The 21102-nt window shown below is 49.9% G+C and overlaps 1 protein-coding gene across 2 annotated transcripts in view; it reads right to left on the reverse strand.

Annotated features, from left to right (window-relative positions):
• Nucleotides 1-21102, reverse strand: part of Galnt6 (polypeptide N-acetylgalactosaminyltransferase 6) — a 30561-nt gene that overhangs the window by 6502 nt on the left and 2957 nt on the right. For both annotated transcript variants that reach the window (XR_001232221.1, XM_005411909.2), the window contains exons 2-6: nucleotides 15269-15860; nucleotides 13416-13588; nucleotides 5501-5650; nucleotides 4071-4305; nucleotides 474-591 (exon numbers count right to left, since the gene is read on the reverse strand). Coding sequence is in view for 1 of the 2 variants with exons in the window: in XM_005411909.2 (XP_005411966.1) it covers nucleotides 474-591; nucleotides 4071-4305; nucleotides 5501-5650; nucleotides 13416-13588; nucleotides 15269-15759 (1167 nt within the window). In the remaining variant the exon portion in view is untranslated. The remainder of the gene's footprint in view (nucleotides 1-473; nucleotides 592-4070; nucleotides 4306-5500; nucleotides 5651-13415; nucleotides 13589-15268; nucleotides 15861-21102) is intronic.

A 21102-nucleotide genomic window follows, 5' to 3' on the forward strand; every position in this document is an offset into this window, starting at 1 on the left:
AGGTGTGTGCCACCACGCCCAGCTTAGGGCCAACATCTTGTCCCATAGTTATGAAGAGGTTGTTGAGCATAGATAGGGGCAATCTGGATGCAACCTGGGGATTTTTGTCTTTTTGCCTGAGAAGGGGACCTCAACTGTTTAAAAAATAGTGATAGGCTACTGACCTGTTTCTACCTTTACCCTAACCCTTTCCCATAGATTTCACAAGAATCTCCAGGTGTCCAGCCCTTAGTATCCTCTATCATCCTTTCTCCCTGAGAAAGTGTAGTTGTTCCCTCGGTCCACTAATTTCTTCTAAGTGACCCAATCTAATTGCCAGAGCCCTACTGCCAGGGCCAGGGAGGGGAGCAGAAGGGGAGAGCCGTGGCAGGAAACAGTCACCATTTCAAGTTCAGTTTCGGATGTGACATCCCTGAGGCGCCTGCTGCCTCCTGGAATGTTGTGATTCCCCACAAAGCCCTCTTCTCTCTCACCCGGAAGGACATTTCCACGTTCTCCCCTCCCCAGATCTCCATCTGATTATCATAGGTACCGATGTGCTCAAAGTAGGACTTGGAGATGGAGAAGAGGCCACCAGCAAACGTCGGGGATCTAGAGAGACAGAAGGAGAAGCATGTTCCTGGGCCGGGCAGCCCTCCTTCCACCAAGTCCCTTGTTCACCAGCTATGTCTCCTTTTCCTTTAGGGCCAGGTCAAGGAGAAATGTAATGGCTGTTTCTGGCCTCTAAACGGCCTTCATTCATTCATAGAGCTGAGAACGTACAAGATACCAGCCACTCAGGCCCGGGCTGCATGGCGGGCACCTGGAGCTGACAAGAGCAATATCATTTCCTGAGAAGGCAGGCTAGCAGCACAGGGGAAATTTTACTGGCTACTTTTAGGCAGCACTGTGACCAGAGCAGGGTAGACAGTCTTTTCAGAAGCTATGTGAAATTGTTTTTGAAAACAGGCAGGATTCAAGCCAGGAACAAATACCTTTCCTCGGCAGCGCTGATCCCATTCTGTGTCAGGGTCTGTGGGTCTATATCAGGGGCAGTGAGGTCACAGTATTAGGAACTTAACCCCGGGTGGTTTTTTTTGGTCTTTTTGAGACAAGGTCTCACTATGAAATTCAGGCTGGCCTTGAGCTCACTTTGTAGCCCAGGCTGGCCTTGAACTCGCAATGATTCTCCTGCCTCGGCCTCCCGCATGCTAGGGTTACAGGCATGCGCCACCACAGCTGGCAACCCTGGTGTTTAATGGTGCCTGAGAATCTGGAGCTTTGGCATGAAGCTGCCAGTTGCCTTGAGCAGGACAAACTGATAAGAGGTGCTCCTGAAAGCCCCGTGGGAAGAAAGCGAGATTAAACTCAATGTTTGGACCACAGGGAACATTTAGGCGGCTATAAAAAGATCTTGGCTTTCAGACAAAGGCCAGGAGGCACAGATAAATTTATACAAATATCTCATTTGATAGAATTTAGATACCACGCTGCTCGTAGGAGGGGCTGGGCGAAGGGTTAGGGCTGGGTGCCTATGCAGACAAGATGGGCAGACAAAATGGAAGGCAGGGCGGGGGCGGGGAAGTAGGGAGCACAAAAGGCTTAGCTGTCGGCTTCTGCGCCTGAGCCAGGCTGGCTTGGACAGGGCTTTGCTGCCTTCAGTGAGAGGCTTCATGGGGCACAGGCAGAAGATACTATCGTTTTCTCTGCAGCCTCAGAACCTACGGCGATGCCTTACAGACTGGGGTCCAATCTGTGTTCACGGATCGACCTATCAAGGTGATGGCACAGGAGCCTCCCCTCCCGGCCGCTCTTGTCTCCCTGAAGTTGGCTCCCGTAGCTACTTTCTGGAAGGAATCTCAGTTGGAAACCCTCATGCTCAGGTTGGCTTCTGGCTGCTGGTTCTGTCCTCTCTCGGGGGTTGGAAGCCAGCCCAAGTAGCACCCGGGGAGGCTCGGGGAACCATGGGCTTCAAGCTAACTTGCTCTTGGGGAGCTCTCCACCTCACCCCAGGGCCTGTCTCCTCTTTGAGAGGTCTTCCAGGCTGGGAATTCACCAACAAATTAGCCATGAGGATAAACCCTACACCGGGAACTTCACTGGAGAGCACAGCCAAGAGGCAACCGCTAGTCAGCACCTAGTATTCCCCAGCCTCCCTCCCGGGTCCCTGGGTCCTCCACCTGTCTGCTTAGCTTCTTTCTGAGCGCAGAGTGCGAGGCTACTACCCACAGTGCTCCTGGCGAGCCACACCTGAAGTGTCCTGGGCAAGCCACACGAACCAAAGAGAAATTCACCCTCACACGCTGGAGCTCTGCCCTCCAGCTGTGGGGCTCAGGGATGTCGTGGACGGGCAGGAGGCTCAGGAGCCCTGTCCCTACTGCGCTGCTGTGTGCCTGCCCTGGCTTGGGGTGGGAGGCTGCTGCTGTGCACACCGAGAAAAGGCGTATATGGTGTGAGCGGAGAGGCAGCAGGAAGTTCCGCTTTCTTTTCTCTCTCCCGCCTTCTCTTTTTAGTCTCCCTTGCTAACGGAGACAAAGCGCTTGGCTGTTCAGGGTTCCTCTCTGCGACACCCACCTGAGCCCACCCAACTGAGGCTCTGGGAAGTATTTCTTAGGCTTCTGGGAATGTGCAGGGGGAGGAACCACAACCTTCTCTTCCTTTCAAGCCTTTCTTCTCATCTCTGGCCACCATGTCCCCACCCTCTGCTTCCCTCTGTTCCTGATGTATGGTTAGTTGACCCATCATATCTCCTGGCCAGGACAGGAAAACAGTGGCACACATAATCAAGTCAAAGGATACTGCAAATTCACTCCCCAACCCAGCTGGTAAGAGACAACTGTTAAAGTAGACTTGTGTCCCGTAACACCGCCTACCGGCAGTCGCAGGGGACAGGACAGCCTGGGTGTAAGGAAGGCAAGCCCAGGTGTGCTTCAAACAGGGGCTTCACTTCCAACTATCCACCCTCCAGCTCCAGCCAGATCAGGTCTTGTGCCTGCCTCTTTTGATAGGGCTCTGCAGCACAGAATGGTTTTCATATTTTCAAAACAAAACAGTGACAAAGAAAAACATGCAGCAGACTTTGGCTGGCAAAGCCTGAGATTTTTTTTTTTTGTCTTTTTGAGACAGGGTCTCGCTATGCAGTTCAGGCTGGCCTTGAGCTCACTTTGTAGCCCAGGCTGGACTTGAACTTGCAATGATCCTCCTGCCTCAGCCTCCCAAGTGCTGGGATTACAGGTGTGCGCCACCACGCCTGGCACCTGAGATTTTTTTACTATCTGGTCCTGTACTGAAAAAGTTCATGGCAACTGCAACAAAGTTCAGACGGAATAAAATTTATCTATTTTCCCTTACTATATCTTTTTTTTTTTTTTGATAGGGTCTCCCTCTGTTGTTTGGGCTGGCCTTAAAATGACTATGTAGCCCAGGCTGGCCTCAAACTTGTAGCAATTCTCCTGCCTCAGCCTGCCAAGTGCTGGGATTACAGGAGTGCACCACCATGCCCAGATCTCTTACTATATTCTGACTCTTTCCAAAAATGGTAATCAGGGAGCATGCACTACTCCTGTTTACTACAATGGCAACTCAGCAATGGTCTCCACCTCCCATCTGTTCTGCAAGCACCAGTCATGACCTCCCAGGTATGGGAAGGAATAAATGAGGCACGGTATGTAAGGTCTAGAACACAGCAACTGAGTGAATACAATCAAGCTGTGACGGGGTGAGGCCGTGCAGTGCTGTGGTTGAGGCTCAGGGCCAGACAGGGTCAGGGGTGTCCATGCTCTATCGTGTGCTAGCTGCATGACCTGAGATTAGCTGTTTATCATCATGAATGCGCCTCGCTGCTCACCTGTTTCTGTTTTTTGTTCTGCAGTGCTGGGCATCAAACCCAGCACCCTGTGCATGTTAGGCAAGTGCTCTATCCCTGATCCGACTCCCAAACCCCTCGTTGTAGAGCACCTATCTCATTAGGAGTGAGAGTTAAAGTAAATGTCAAGTGCCTGATAAGAGCACCAATCAACACTGACGTGGGATGGCACAGTCCCCGGAACCGGAGGGGGGACGGGGGTCGTGGCGGCCACGCTGGTCCTTACTTGATGGGGTAGGTCTCATCTTTGCGCCTCTGCCTCTCATGTGCAGGTACAGCCTCCCAGCCGAAGGTCAGGATCCAGTCAAAGTTGCCCCGGCTGTGGATTCTGCCCCCGGGCACGGGCTTGGAGAACTCAAAGGTGTGAAGGTTAATGGTGACGATGTCTGGGCTCACCACTGCCATCTTGTCCTCAGCAATTCGAGCCAGGAGGGGCTCCAGCCAGCCATGGAAGCACTCACCTGCAGAGCCAGGCAAGGGGGCAGCAGTCTGGGCTCTGCTCACAGCTGACCCAAGCCCCACCCCAGTGGGGGACCCAGGATATCAGAGGAACCTTTCCCTTACTCCATGGTTTGGGCAAATACCAATTAGCTCCACAGCTGTAGGGAGCAGAGAGCAATCTGAAACCCTGTTGCTCCCTCCCTTGAAGGGTGGAGGCTGCTGTGGAAGGGAGAATGGAGGTCTGGGTGGGGGTGGGGGAGTAACATGGTCAAGGCAAATGATTCAGAAGCACAGGGAAGGCCCTGGACGCAGATCTTCAGTGCTTCCAGCCTCACCCACAGGGCCAGCTCCCCGCTTAAGTGTGGACTTCAGGAGGTGTTCCCATTCCCAGGATGTGCATCTCAAGATCAGCTCCAACGAAAGAATTTCAATGAATTTCTGAGATTTTCAATGAATTTCTGTGTACATTACTTCATTGGGCCCTTGGAGTAATAACTGCGGTAGGTAAACAGGTTGGTGTTCTGCTTTTCTTTCTTTCTTTTAATTTTTTTGAGACAGGGTCTCAATATGTAATTCAGGCTGGCCTTGAACTCACTATGTAGCCCAGGCTGGCCCCAAACTCACTACAGTCCTCCTGCCTCAGCCTCTCGAGTGCTAGGATGACAGGCGCATGCGCTACCACACCTGCTCTCATTCGCCGTTTACAAAGGAGGAAACTGAAGCTTAGCAAGAGGTAGGGTCAGAATGAGAACCAGGGCTTCACATGCTAAGTGAGGAACTTTCCCCAGTATATATCGCTGCCCTTCAGGAACAGTTCTTTTCCCTGACAATGCTGGGAGATGTTTTGGTTTGGGGCAAGAGGCAGGTCTTTCTGGTTCCACACGGACTTATAGGAAAGCCCTATGCAAACCAAACCAGTGGCAACAGGGGGCCTCTGCGTGGGGCAGAACTCAGAGCGAGCTATGGATGGGGACGGATGAGCGTCCGGGTCTCCAGTGTGCACGCCCAGTAATCTGGGGCCACCACTTGTTGTAGGGCCCCTTGTGCCCCCGATGAAACCACCCTGAACTGGGGTAAGCAAGGGGTAGAAGTGGGAGAGCTCCCAAGCCTCCTTCGCTCCTGCAGTGGAACAGGATGGTGTCAGTTCTGCCAGGGGGAGCAGAGGGACAGGTGAGCCAAGCCTCCAGGGTGCCAGGGTGGGTGTCTCCTACTCACAGTGGGCATCCAGGAACGTCAGCACCTCTGCCTGCGCCATGCTGGCCCCCAGCAGCCGGGCAGTGATCAGCCCCTTCCGCTCCTCCTGCCGGACCACCTTCACGATCTGCAGCTGCTGCACGTACTGCTCCAGCTCGTCCTTTAAGTATTCTGGAAGGGATGGGGGCACTGTCGTGGGCCAACAGGGTTGCAGACCTCATCCCGTGCCCGTGTGAGCACCAAGCCCAGGTGCTCCTCAGCTTCCAGCCCCCTGGGACGTCAGCCTTCCCACACCTCCGATGCCGAGCCACTGCACAGAGGGGCCGAAGGGAGCTGAGTGTCACGGCACACACCCATAATCCCAGAACTCAGGAGGCAGAGGCAGGAGGGCTGCTGCAATTTCGAGGCCAGCCTGAGCTACACAGTAGACCCTGTCTCAAAGAAAAAGGTGGCAAAATGGGGAGGAGGAGAGGGGAACAGAGTGGAAGGAAGAGGAAGACCTGCTTTGGCCAGAGCCCCCTCGCCAGGACTCTGCGGTGCTAGATCCTGAGCCTGTGTACTCAGGCACCTTCTTTTATCATCTGAGACACACTTCAGAGTTGTGTTTCCTTGGTCTCAAATCAAGTCCAAGCTCTGACAAAGGCTCTCAGATGCCCTAGATTTCCACCCTCAGCTGCTTCTCTCAGAGCTGCCTTTCAGGCCTCCTTTTCCCTCCCAGCTGAGGGTGCGGGCACTGCTCCATGTCCGCTTTCCTGTCTCCCATGCTCTTCAGAATGCGTTTGACTGGTGAAGTAAACACAGAGGCTGACTTCCACAAGGGAGGCTCATCCCGGGCCTTAATCCCTTTGCTGACCTCCCCTGAATGTAAAAATTTCTTTAGGAACATGAAAACAAGCCAAGCAGCTTTTAAATCACACACAATCATGCACACACACACACACACACACACACACACACACACACACACATTTTTGAGACAAGTTCTTAACAAGTTGGTAAGCTGCTGAAGCTGGGCTTGAACTCGGTCCTCTCAAACTCAGCCTTACAGAGGGCAAGCACTGCAGGCCTGCACCACCGTGCTTGGCTACATTATATTTTTGAAGGAGGCGGGCATGTAGCTCAGCAGTAGACCACAAGCCTCCGGGTTCATCTCAGCTCTTCAAAGACAAAACAACGAAGCCCTATGCACTAAGGGCCTCCACGGGCCAGGCGCCGTGTGCTGGAGGCCGGCATACAGCGGTGAGCCCCGCCACGTTTGTCCTGAAGAACAAACTTCCCCAACCATCCCCACTGGGGGTGACAGGGAAGCCTTTTGAAGGGACGGCGTCTCCGCTGAGACCGCTGGCACCTTCTCAGGAGTAGCATTGTGGTCCTTCCCGCTCACCTCCTCCCGCCTCAACTCTAGTCTCGCTGCCCTGTGCATGTGCCAAGCCTTAGGGTCTTTGCGGGGAACACTCAGAGTGGACTGTCTTCACTACTGTGACTAAAAGAGCTCCCTAATGACCATGGATTAACCCAAAATCTCAGGACATCAAAAAATCACTCTATGTTGAAGGATTCATCTTGAACCATATTCCAAATCTTGTTTTTTTGTTTTGTTTTTTTTTTTGAGACAGGGTCTTGTGACGCAGTTCAGTCTGGCCTTGAACTTGGCGTGATCCTCCTACCTCGGCCTCCTGTGTGCAGGCAATGCAGACATGCACCGCGGAGCCAGCCCAAATCTTGTTTTATTAACTGGTATTTTGGTTTATGTGTTCTTTTCTCACTCTGCAGAATGGAGTTGCCAATAATTTCACAGGTGGAGGACAGCTGTGACAAATGTGTACAGTGTGTCCTTTCCGTTTCGGGCTGTTCGGTCAGCCTAGCGATTAGGCCTTGCTCTGAGCACAGTGTGTGGCCTTCCGTGGGTCCTAAAATCAATTCAGTGGATCGCCACTGATCTCTTACACGCGCGCGCGCACAGGGACACTTTATCCCTGGACACTTGAGCACTTTCTGTGTGCAGTCACTGAACCTGGGGCTTTCATGTTGACTTCCTTCTTTCATCTTCCCTAGGAGGGCGACAACTCGGGAATGGGGGGTGTTGTCCCCAGTGTGTGACAGATGGAGAACTATGAGTGATGACCCCAGGTCACAGCAAGTGCAAAGAGCAGCTGCAGGTCCTACCAGCCTGTGTCGCCCCAGGAGCAGCAAGGCCACCTGATGCACAGAGGCTTCAAAGCGGGCTCTGCAGCCTTCCTGTCCTCTAAAGGCCTTGCCACTTGCCCACATGTGAGACCCCAAGAAGGGAAGATGAGAGAAGGGGACTTTGTCAAGCTGCTCTTTTGGTCACTGCTCTCGAGGGCGGAAAGAAATTTTTTTTTCTTCTTCAGTCTTGCTGGATAGACAAGAGCTCCTGACCCAAGGCTGACTAGTCTGTGGAATTTTTCAGACAGTCCCCCGAGAAAGGGGCTGTATCCTACTCCAGAAATGAGGCTTCTTGCGTCTGGAGCCAGGCCCTCAGGAGTCAAAACTAGCCTCTGCGCAGCTTCGCCCAGAAGCCGCTGACGCACATCTGCAGAGCTCTGCCCACGTGCCTGACGCTGTGCTGCGCAGGGGGGCCGGTCTGCATCCTGCCATCAAGGAGCTCACGGACGCCACAGCCCCAAGTGCTGGCTCTGACAGGAAGGAGGGAGGAACCCCGGCCAGCAGCTTCACGATCTCAGTGTGGCTGACGTTTCCCCTGAGAACTGGCTTAATTCTGCTCACAGGAAGCCCATGGTAGTAGAGATAACCCAGGGGCAAAACGTCATAGGAAGTGGGTTTTGTGGTAAGGGACTGAGAAGCAGTGAGTCGCACCCCCCAGGGGAGCCTGAGCTCTACAGAGTTCTCCCACGCCTTCCTTCTAGTCTCAAGCGGTCTGGCTGCCTGGACCTGGGCGTTCTGAGCCCAAGAAGCACCCAGCTCCAGGCTTCAGGCCACTCTCGGGGTGCAAAATAACTCCCCTAAGACATTTCCCCATTACTGCTCCCCCGTCCACCCCTGGGCCCACTGGACATGGGAACCAGATACACAGCTGAGCACAGAGCCGGCAAGTCCCCTCACGCTCTCAGGCCCCTCGGTGACAGCCTTTTAAATTAGGTTCACTGCTCCACTACTCCACCTTGGCTTCGCACCACACAAGTCCACAAGCTGTGGTGGCACAACACGCGTGTCTCACGGGGCCCATCTGTATGCAGATGGCTCCCTGGCCTTGCCATCGATCTTTATCTGAGTGTCTAACAGAACCGTACACCTAAGGCTGCCGGGGATGTAGCTCAGCAGCACAGGGCCTGCCTGGTAAGGGCAAGGTCTTGAGTTCGATTCCCAGTGCCAAAAAAAAATACAACCCTAACATGCTCCAAACAGAATTTCTGATACTTCCTCACCAACCTCCCCAGACTCCCCCACATCAGTACATGACACCAGCATCCCTCAGCTGCCCTAATGCTGGATTCTCCCCCACCACTCTGCCCTATTTATTATTTTTTTTCTGTGTACAATCAGCCCATCAGCAAGTAGAGCCAGTTCACTCTCTGTCCCCATAATGACAATGTATTACTATTAGTCTTTTGGTCTCAACTTTATATTACTCTTTCTAATCTTTTTGTTTGTTTGTTTGTGTTTTGGGTTTTGGTTTTGGCAGTACTGGGGACTGAATCTAGTACTGGGGACTGAATGTCGTTTGCACTGAACGACATCCCCAACAGTTTTTGTATTTTTCACTTTGAGGCAGTCTCCCTAAGTTGCCCAGGCTGGGCTCAAACTTACAATCCTCCTGCCTCAGCCTCCTAGAGTGCTGGGATTACAGGTATGTACAACCACTTCCAGCTCTCCAGTCTATTTTTTGACATACAGCCACAAAGAAAAACAGAGTGATCTTCTAAGTCAGATCATTTAACTAACAGTGGTTTGTTTGTTTATTTATATATTTTTTTGAGACAGGGTCTTGTTATGTAGTTCAGATTGGCCTTGAACTCACTATGTAGCTCAGGCTGGTCTTGAATTCACAGTGATCCTCCTGCTTCAGCCTTCTGAGTGCTGGGATTACAGGTCTGCATTACCACACTCACGCATTAACCGTGGTTTAAAAATATACAGTGGGTATGTGGCACATGCCTGTAATCCACGCTACTTGGGAGGCTGAAGCAGAAGGATCAGAAGTTGGAAGCTAGTCTGGGAAACTTAGTGCGACCCTTCCTCAAATAAAAGGGGTTGAGGATGTGGCCCAGTGGTAGAGCATTTGCCTGCCTAGCGTGTATGAGGCGCTGAGTTCAATCCCTAGCATCCCCACCACGAGAGGAAATAAAAATAAAAAAGCACTTGAAAAATTTTACAAAACATATTTGATCATCTTCATAGCAGCATTATCCACAATAGCCACGGGGAAAACAATCTACATGTCCATCAAAAGATGAACGGATAAGCAAAATGTGGTAAAATACAACAGAACAGTGTTCAGCTTTTAAAAGGAAGTAAGTTCTGACAGATGGTACAAGAGATGAATCTTGAAGATACGCTGCATGAAAGAAGCCAGTCACAGAAGGGCGGATACTGTCTGATCTCACTTATACCAGGTCCCCAAAGTGATCAAATTCATAGAGACACCCAGGAGAGGGCTGAATGCCAGGCACAGGGAGGACAGGGAGTCGTGGTTTAACAGAGGCAGTTTCCATATAGGAAGATGGAACCATTCAGGAGATGGGCAGTAGTGATGGTTGCACAATAATAAATGTATTTTTGAGGAACTCTGTGCTTGGGGATGGTGGGAAATTTTACATTATGTGCATTTTACCCCACACGTGAAAAAGCCAAACACAGCCTATCACTTACAGAAGTCTCATGATTCAGCCCCACTCAGCTCTCTGAACTCATTTTGTAGTGCTGTTCTATCTGTCTCCTTGCCTACTTCTTTCAGCCACGCTGGCTTTCTTTTTGCCTCAGGGCCTTTGCACCGCTGTTCCTCTGGGGAGAACAGAGTGGCCCTTGTGCTAAAGGAACTCCCTAATTCAACACCAGCTTGGCGGATGCACACTGCGCTCTGTTTACCTTTAACTTCATCATGCAATTATTATTGTTTTAAATTACTTATTTGTTGCCTTTCCAAGTAAAAAAGTAAGTCTTAGAAGACAGAGACCATTCAACAGTGAAGCTTATGCCCTGGGTCTGACTTGTGCTGGGAAACAAAAAGTTCTCAGCCTGACGTTGGGTCTCCTCCCTTGGCCCCAGGATCAAATGCCCATATATTTGCAGGCACCAGGCTGCTGCCAGATGCTTAGTGGGAGGGCAGAAAGCAGGGACTCAATTTCAGCAGAGACACAGGTCTTGTTTGTGTGTGTCTAATGACCGCCAGGTAACCTGATCAGATGGTCAACTGTGTAAGAAATTTTATCTTGCTGTGGGCTAAGAGATTTCTGACCACGAATCTGAGGGTTTTTTCCTTTCCCTACTGAACAGCACTGAAAGTATCTCTAGAGTCTGAGAATCCTCATGGTACGGTTGTTTATTCCAGAATGCGCAAATTCCCCGGCATTACATGGGAAAATGGGGGAGGGAGTGCGTATTGTTCTGCGCCAGTGTACCCTACTGTAGGGAGGGACGGTAGCTTTCAGTGGATTCTCAGAGCAGTCCAGGACCACAGAAATAAGAGGGATGGGTTTGGGGGTTCAGGCAGGTGATTCAGGGATGCTGGAATCGGCCATAAGAAAGAACCCAGGACAAAAAGAGGGAGATAACCAGACAGAACAACAGCACTTGCCTGGTGGTTGCTAGTAGCAGGCCCTTCGGAGGGGTGACTGGGTTACTGGAAATGCTACCCTGCTGGGCACGGGCTGCTCTGCCCCGTGATGCTTCCTGCGCCAGCCTGGAATGTCACTTGTCTATCGTGGCACTTGCTCCTTAAGGACTCACCAAGTTCTGGGTGACGGTAAAAGCAACTGAGAACTCCCGCCTCCCGAGATCCAGGGGAAGGGTGGGAGTACAGCGCAACGGCAGCAAAGTCACAGAGGGGCCCAATCTGAGAGGGGGCAGCTGATACACTTGATTCTGCTCTGCATAACCACTCTACTGCTCCTCGGGCCCTTAAGGCCGCTCCCAAGCCCCTTCATCTCTGCCCCTCCATTTCCAGAAGAGTGGTGCACACATCTCTTGCCCACAGCATCCTTTCCCTGCGTCCCTGTACTTGCCTTTGCTTTGTGCTCCCAAGAGTCTGTCTTTTTTTTTTTTTTTTTTTTTTTTGGAGACATGGTCTTGCTATGGCCTTGCACTCATGGCGATCCTCCTGCCTCATCCTCCTTGAGTTCTGGGATTACAGGCTTGCATAATCACACCCAGCAAGAGTCTGGCTAGCCTGGGCAAATGAGAGCTCCCCGAAGAAATGAGCTCAGCAGTGTTCATGTCGTGGTTCTCATCCCTAACCCCCGGGCAGGAAGAGGCTGGGGACGGTAAGGAGAAGCACCAGCTCCACCGGAGCAGCCCAGGACGTCAGCAGGCGAGTGTGGAGTTAGTCCCTGCCCTTGATATGGGGGCCCCAGACACCGTGTGCCATCCGGAAGCAGGGCTCAGCTCCCGGAAGCTCTAAGTACATCCAGGTGGCCGTCCCACGGCGCCTTTCCTGGTTCCGACCCATCATCCCGCTCTCAAGTGGTCCTAAGAACTTGTGCTCTGGATGCTGCATCCTCTGCCTTTCTACCTGCCCATTACTCTCCTCCAAAGCAGCCATTCTTCTGAAACAAGGCCATGCTCCAGCTTAAACACCTCCCTCCCTCCCTCCCTTCCTTCTTTCCTTCTGTCCTTTTTCTTTCAGCACTGAGGATCGAACCCAGAACCTCACATATGCTTAGCAAGTACCTGACCACGAAGCCACATCCCCAGGCTTCTCATTTCTTTCTAAATAAATCTGTTTAGCCTGGTGTGAATGTGAACACAGCACCTACTGAATCTCATCTCCTGTCAGAAACCTAAGCTTCAGTCACGCCAGATCTCCCCAGCAGACACACTCCTGCCTCCAGGACCGCGGATGCTGGTCTCTGTTCCAGGGATGTCCCTCACCCACTCTTCCCTTCCTAGACACTCATCCTTCCCGTCCAGCTCCAGTCTGGCCTCTACTGTGGAACAGCCCCAGACATCCAGGCAGAAGAACACCCTGGAACACTGCTCCTGTGCAGAGAATACAACGAAACTTCCCTCACGGAGCTGCTACTCTATGCCAAGTACTTTGCCACATGAATTATCTCACTGATCACCTATCTCAGACCTCTCATGTGCCATATAAGGAAGTCAGTTGTCCTCATTTTTCAAAAGAGAAAGATGCAGTGCTTGCCCGAGGTCACAAAGCTAGGAAGAGTCAGAGCCAGGACTTGCACTCCTGGCGGCGGACTTTCAAGCCCATGCCCTTTCACACAGGACAGAGGCGTGTTACGGCCATACCCCTGTGTGACCTATCAGGGCGGTGGGTCTGTTTGTCACATAGTCCCCGCGCCTGGGTCATACCAGGTGCAACTCAGTCCTGACCGAAGGTGCAAGTTGAGCAGGGGCAGCCTCATTTACTAACAACCATAGCAAAAAAGCACTCTGAAACGCAGCCAGCGAGAACACGAGAGTGGGCTGCCAGGCAGGACACAGGAGGAGGCCTCACCCTCTGCCTGGACCTCTCCCAGCATTTCTGACTTGGGGTTAGACTTGGCAGCACTCAGGAAGACCAAAGCTGCACAGCTCTTGCAGTCCCTTGGGTGAAGTGTGAATAAAGTCCAGGCGCCAGGAACGTGGTCTACCTGCGGCCTGCCCCGGCTGCCTTTTTCCTCCTGGCCTTTATGATGAGTGTGATGCAGACAATAGGCCTGATCCCTTGAGACCCTGCCCGCCTCCCCAGAGTGCCCGTGGGATCCCAGCGCCCTGCTCAGGGCCCCTCCAGCCTCACCGTCAGTGCTGGCGTCATCCACCAGGATGATCTCCGTCAGCAAGATGGCAGGGCTGGTGTGCAGGACACTGTACACCGTTCGCAGCAGCGTGGACCAGGCCTCATTGTGGAACACGATGATGACGCTGGTGGTGGGCAGTGGGGGACAGCGTCGGAACTTCTGGTCAATACACCTGGAAAGACAAAAGTATACGCACTGCTTCCCAGGTCCCTGGGAGTTTTGGGAGTGGGAAGAGGTCTGTCCAAAGCTTCCCCAAATCATCTTCCACGCCTCTGAACCGTTAGCCTACATGGTCTTCCAATCTTTATCTGAAGCTGTTTATGGTCTCAGTCTTGGTCACGCCTTAATCGAATGCTGCCACAGCTGGGGCTCCTCAGCCTTAGACCAAAGTGGTACGGCCTAGAACCAGGAGCCGCTTGAACTTATCAGGAGCTCTGTAGCAGAGAAGGGCATTAGTGTGGGCAGCCAGGAGAGGAGCCTGAGACAGCTGCTGCAGTCGGAAGCACCTGCTTCCCGTCTTTGACTCCCCACAGCCCCCTCTGAGCCTCTGTATAGGACCTACCGAACCTACTCCAACACCAAGCCCCAACCCAGAACTGCTTCTGTGCTCTAGCTGTCACGTGCAGGCTCTCTGCTGCCTTCGCCCATCTGCCATCTGCTATCAGGCTAGGAGTTCCCAGGGTTGACTCTTCTTCTATAATGCGTATGCTACATAGTGTAATGCAATTGACAGGTTCCAGAGGGTATGTAATAAAGGCCAAATCTTACATCTGAGAAAAGTGACTAAAATTTCCATACTCAATAGGAGGAAAAGGACCAGGTGAGGTGGTGCACGCCTGTAATCCCAGCACTCGGGAGGCTGAGGCAAGAGGATGGTTGTGAGTTTGACCAGCCTGGGCTACAAAGTGAGCTCAAGGCCAGCCTGAACTGTAAAGAAAAGGCTCTTTCTTTTGTAATTTGTAGTTCCTTGCTATCCATTTCCTCATCAACTGCCTATAATCTGACTCTACTGTCACAGTCAGTTTCCTGCAAACTTTTCTCTATCCTCAGTCTCTCCAACGGCCACTCTCTGGCACTGGTCACACTGCCACCTAGACGCTCAAACTCACGTGTGATCCCAGATCTCAAGGAATCACGTGCCTAACGCCTTCTCTACGGTCCTTTGTTGGCCAGAGACTGCTCATGGTCTGCCACAGAGACACTAGATTTGCTCCTCTAGCTGCCCACACGCCGAGGAGCTCCCAACAACTCCAAGTGGCTCCTTATTCCGGGGCCACTTCACTTGGGTCTAAGCCCGAAGAGCCCTGGCTGTAGCAGCATGAGAGTAAGATGGAAGAACCCTAGAGACTGAAGCGCTGGCTCCTCTACCCAAAACTGGAATGACTTCCTGGCTTTGGGGCCTTCACTGAAGAGAAGCAGGTGGTGGGGGACTCCGAGCGCTGTGCTCAGGAAACGCTCCCTCCCCGACAGCTCAGCATGGGAGTCTCCTAGTCTCTGGGATGGACCTCAGCAGACGGCAGGGCCACTGCATCCTCAGCCTGGGATCAGCCCCTCTCAGGGGCCCTTGTGCCAGATCCTAGTCCCAGGTTCTGAGTTCCTTCTTCTTTCTCCTGTCACCTTCATAACTGGGTTTCCCCTTCACAGGTCTCTTGGGTCTCTGCCCTGTCCACAATATTCCTGAACTGCAGCCTCTGTGATCAGGGCAGTTGGTCAGTGAAAGAAAAGAAAATCCTCGCCTATATTCTCCGATGCCCCTCAGCTTTGTTCCTGGCACTTGGCCTGTGGCCACGGCCCAGCCGGCCACAACTCCGGTAAAGCCCTGGCCTTCCCCAGGGCTCTGGGTGCTACTTACTCAGGGGGCCGCGTGTCTGGCCCCAGGGCTCTCTGCAGGGAGATCCGGTCACTGGCAAAGGCGTTGAAGCAGTGCTTCTTGTAGCCCTCTTCTTTCTCCTGGGTCTCCAGGGGTGTCCACTCGCTCTTCTCAAACGCTTTCCCATCTGCCCCAGGGCCACTGGGGTCCTGTGGTGGCCGTTCCCAGTGAGGCTTTAGCTCGTTTGGGGTGTAGAACCCAGGGGGGCAAGACTGGTTTACGGAGACCAGAGGCTGCTGCAGCTCCGGAGCTCTGATCTGGAGCTTGGGCATTGAATCTCTAAGGTTGTTCACAGCCCCTAGCATGAGATCCAGGACGTGATCCTTCTGGCCCACCAGGGACTTCAGCCATGGTTTCTCTGTAGCCAGCTCTCTCCCGCTTTCATTTCTTGGCCAGATGAAGAGGTACAGCATGAAGACGCTGCCTGCCATGGCCAGGCGCAGAGGCATATGGCGTCTGCGGAGGAGCCTCATCCTCCACAACCTGGGGATCCCAGCAGACTCAGTTCCGAGCCCCGGGCCTGACCTTGGAGAGGGCTTGATATGTCGTGGTGGCCACCCCTTGGGGCCTCAGCCTGAGAAGGGAAGCAAAAGGGAGAAATGAGGCAAGGTAGGGGTGGAGTGGGGTTGAGGGCCTAGGGCTGAGGTCTGGGCTTTGTTTTGAATGGTAGCATCGCTTTACGCTGCCAACGTGCCTAAATTTCCTTCATCTGTAAGCTGAGGGAACGGCACTCAGTGTTTCTTTCCTGTCCTAAGACGCTGACATTTGTGGATTTAGGGCGACTAGAACAATGAAACAGTACACAAAGAGATTTAATTGCCATAACCACTTTGGGAAACAACTCGGTGCTAACAAGTAAAATTTAAAACAAACACACCTATGAGCCAGCAATTTCGCTCTTAGTTTTATATCCCTGATAAACTCTGGTAGATAAGCCAGGCGCCTGGACAAGAATGTTTATAGCAGCACCGACTAAAATGGCAAAAACTGGTAACAACCTCCCAGTCCATCAGGAGTAGAAGGAATAAATAACGCGAGACGTGTCAGTACTGTGGAGTTCTGTACAGCAATGACAAAGAGCCACTTCTCCCTGCCACAACGTGGATGGAACATTGGTTGAAAAAGCAAGTTGCAGTCAGACACGTACGATGTGACCTCATTTATAGAAAATTTGAAAACATACGAAGACTAAGCGATATGTTGTTTACGAATTCCAATGTGGTAAAGCTACAAAGAAGCCAGGCATGGTGGTGCACACCTGTGACCCAAGCATTCTGGGGAGCTGAGGCGAAAGGATTGAAAGTTTGAGCCCAACCTGGGCAATTTAAATTTTTATTTTATTTTACTTTTTGTCGTGGTACTGGGGGTTGAACAAGGGTCTTTCACTAAGCTATATGCCTCGTCCCTTTTATTTTTTATTTTGAGAGAAAGTCTTGCTAAGTTGTCCATGTGGGACTTGAACTTGTGATCCTCATGGCTCAGCCTCCGAGAGTACCAGAATTATAGGCATGAGCCATTATACCTGGCTCTACTGGACAATGTAGCAACTTAGTGAGTCCCTTCTCAAAATTATATATATATATATATATATATATATATATATATATATTTGTTTGTTTTTGTTGTTGTTGTTTTGTTTTTTTAAAAAAGGAAAAAGGGTTGGGGACGTGAGAAGGCCCCATGTCCCATCTATGGGAACTAAAGGAACAATAAAATCAAAGTTTCTAAAGCCGGGTGTGGTGGTACACACCTGTGATCCCACCATTTGGAGGGCCGAGGCAAGAAGATCGCCATGAGTTCAAGGTCAGCCTGGGTTACAGAGTGGGTTCAAGGCCAAGGCCTGTCTCAGAAAAACAAAACCAAAAACAAAACAAAAAAGAAGAAGCACTTGCGAGGACCTCACAGTAGAGTACTAACCACTGCGAGGACCTCACAGTAGAGTACGTGTTCAAGCACGAGTGACTTCTGGATTCAGAAAATTCTTGTGCTGAAAGGTTTTCATTCCTCCAGATAAGAGTTTAACCTCTTCATTTTACAGAGCAGATCCAGCAACACTAGCTAACTGGCCTAAAATGATACTACATCTTCATATCTTTGCGGTATCTATTGTTCATAAATGATGCAGATTCAGGGGCTGGGGATTTAGCTCAGCGGCAAAAGCACCTGCCTGGCAAGTGCAAGGTCATGAGTTCGATTCCCGGTACCGGAGAAAAACCAAAACCAAAACCAAAACAAAAAAAATGATGCAGATTCAAAATGAACATTGGACTCTATTTGGGTTTGGGGTTTCTGTTTGCTTATTTTTGTTTTTTGAGACAGGGTCTCAATATATAGTTCAGGGTGGCCTTGAACTCGCTATGTAGCACAGGCTGCCCGCCCTGGAGCTCAGACCAATCCTCCTGCCTCAGCCTCTTTTAAGTGCTGCACATTTTATTTTTGTTTTCATATCCTTATGAACTATTTCAGATTAGTCTACTATAATAGTACATGCTTATACAGCTTACACTTGGTAAAATAAAAGCATTTCAAACCTTAACTCTTGGTACATCTCATTTACTTTTGCAGAGAACCAAGACTAGAATTCAAAACTTTTTCCTGGAGGCGGGGCGTGGTGGTGCATGCCTGTAATCCCAGCACTCGGGAGGCTGAGGCAGGAGGATCCTTGTGAGTTTGAGACCAGCCTACGCTACAAAAGTGAGCTCAAGGCCAGCCTGAACTGCATAGCAAGACCCTGCCTCAAAAACACAAAAAAACAAAAACAAAAACCTTTTTCCTGGGAAAAACAGCACAATTAAAAAAGTAAAAGTTTTCAGTCAATGGTTCATTTAACAACATGCTTAATAGCATAGAAGCCTGATGATAGAGAAACCACCTGGTGACCAGACTAATAGTAAAACATGGAACAGAACAAAAACTATCCGATCACTAAACTCCCCATAATCAGTGCAATCACGTACTGCAAATGTGTACTGATAAAAAACAAAAATAAAAGTAAATGAAATAATAAGTGCCCACAGTCCATGCAAAACTTATTTCCCTGAGAATACTTTACAGTAGCATAATAGAGATATCAAGAAACAAAACCAACTGAATATTAAAATTACTCTGAAAATGTCTAAGCTTTATTTCCACTTAGAAATCTCTTAAGTAATAGTGACCACAAAACCGTGCTCTAATGATAGTGACCCTACTGGAAAGCCACCTTTGTTTTGTACAAATTCACAGCTTGAAAAATCCCAGTAACACTTGCAACACAGCGCACAAATCTATTTCCAGGGCAAAGAAGGTTAAGTAGTAGACGTGATGCTAGGCCACTTCTCCAGATTGTCTTTCCACTGAACAAGGCACTACAGAAACAAATGTTTGAATTGATATTACTTTTTAAAATAGTGGAACCTGGGGGCCAGGATAAAGCTCACTGGCACAAGTGCCTGCCTGGCAAGCATAAGGTCCTGAGTTCGATTCCCAGTACCAAAAAAAAATATACTGGACCTTAAGAAAATCAATGCTACTCTTTAACTCTCAAAATACACTAAAAGACCCAAAGCACTAAACGATCCCACACATGCCAAAAAAATCTACCAACTCTTTGAAATCTTACCAAAAAATTATTCAAAATCCAATTAGACATGTGTGTGTATGTGGGGGGGGTAAGCAGAAAAATCATCAACCCTTTCCAATAGTAGGTATCCCAATTAGTAGGAAGGATACACTTTATGTTTATTAGTCCTACTTATTTTCTAAAATAAAAGATAGTACAACTTTCTAGTCAGTAAAAAGGGATGCAAAGTAATTACACTTTTTAACAGGACAACTAAAAGTGAGGTGATCACACAATATGACCCATCAGAAATGGGCAACTTATGGCCATGGTTACTGTTGAGAAAGGTAATTTACAGGGCTGGGTGTGCAGCTCAGTGGTTGTGCTCTTGTCTAGAAAAGGTAATTTATGGACTGTCTTTGTTATTTGAATCAACAAAGGGGTCTCAAATAGTAAAAAGGACTTGCTTATAATGCTTCTCAAAGACTTCAAATTGATCACAACACAGGTCAGACAGGAAACCGAGTCTGTATACACCGTGTATTGTAACTGTAGCTCTAAAATTTCCTAAGACTAATGCAAGACCATCGCAGCTCCTTTTATTTTTGGTCTTTTTGAGACAGGGTCTCGCTATGCAGTTCGGGGTGGCCTGAGCTCACTTTGTAGCCCAGGCTGGTCTTGAACTCACAATGATCCTCCCGCCTCAGCCTCCTGAGTACTGGGATTACAGGCGTGCGCCACCATATCTCGCTAATCACAGCTCCTTAACCTGAATTACAGGAACACTAACCGAAATGATGCACGAATTCCATCCCTGAGCACACAGATAAAAACAGCTACAGAACTGGTGCTCTTTTTCCGACACTACCCTTTACAGTCATCCCTTTTTTTGACCCAATACTTTTCTGAGAAGACTCCTGACCCCTTTTCTCTCTTCTCCAAAACAAACATAAATTCCCAAGCCCCAAGGCAAGTTCCAATCCCTGACCAGGGTGAGCTAAAAGAGAAACTTCCCTGGGCCAAAAGGAACACAGGGCTGGGGAAGAGGTGAGAAAAATTCAGGAAAAGGGGTACTCCCTGGAGCTCTGCATCCCATCAGCTCTGCCCTACAGCTGGCAGCCAGGACGGGTGCCAGTGAAAGCCCTGGTGCCGTTTTGTGCATACACAGGCGCAGACAACGGCTTAGGAGTTGTTCCCCACTCTTTCAAACCAGCAGAAAAACACCCCTGGCCTTAAAGTCCACAGCTGGCATCCATCACCATATTTCACAGTCCTGGCCTACGGCTTTCAACATTACCGCACCCATACTTTATAAATACAGTCGACCCTTGGACGACATGGGGTTAGAGGTACTACCCTCCCACACAGTTGAAAATCTAAGTTTAACTTTTGAATCCCCCTCACATTAACTACCGAAAGTCTGCCACTGACTGGAAGCCTTACTGATAACACAAACAGCTGACTAATACATACTTACTGTGATATATATATTACAGGTAGTGAAAAATACCTGTGAACCATGCAAAATTGTTCTTTTACTATGATACTCAATTTTCTGCAGAAATGAACATCTCATGTGGAGATGATTAGTGTCAGGGGGCATTTTAAGCAGATATTCACAGTACTTACCACGAGGGCAACAGGGGGTGCTATGAAATTACTACAGTAGTGCAGGGTGCGCTGCAGTTAGTTTATGCAGTTATGATCTTTTAAACTTAAAATTTTTTTTATAATCGTAGGGGTTGAATCCAAGGCCTTGGGTGTGTTAGGCAAACACTATACCACTGAGCCACATCCCCAACCCTTGTGCATTACTGATTTATTTATTTTATATTTGGTGCTGAAGATTAAACCAGGGCCTCTCTCCCGCTAAGCACAGGCTTTACTACTGATGTACAGGCCTAGGCCGCAGTTGTAATTTAATACTGCATTTCTACATTTGTCTGGTCTGTGTTTGTGAGCTTAAACTCTGATAAATCTTCTTAGATTATTTATTTTGATATATTTGTGCATATTTTATGGTAGTAAATGATGGGTCATTATCTACATATATTTTATGCATTCATGATATACTTAATTTTATCAACACCTGAACTTCCTTTGAGAAGTAGGCTCATTCACAACACATGCAGGAGCCCTCTTGTTCTTAGGAGCTATTTCTATTCTCTGTTCCTTTCCTTCAACAAATCTTCCTGGCTGGGGATTTAGCTCAGCGGCACAGTGCCTGCCTGGCTAGCGCAAGGTCATGAGTTCAATTCTCAGTACTGGAAAAAAA

This window comes from Chinchilla lanigera, unplaced genomic scaffold (assembly GCF_000276665.1).
Source record: "Chinchilla lanigera isolate Chin_1 unplaced genomic scaffold, ChiLan1.0 scaffold00146, whole genome shotgun sequence".
NCBI classification, from domain to species: Eukaryota; Metazoa; Chordata; class Mammalia; order Rodentia; family Chinchillidae; genus Chinchilla; species Chinchilla lanigera.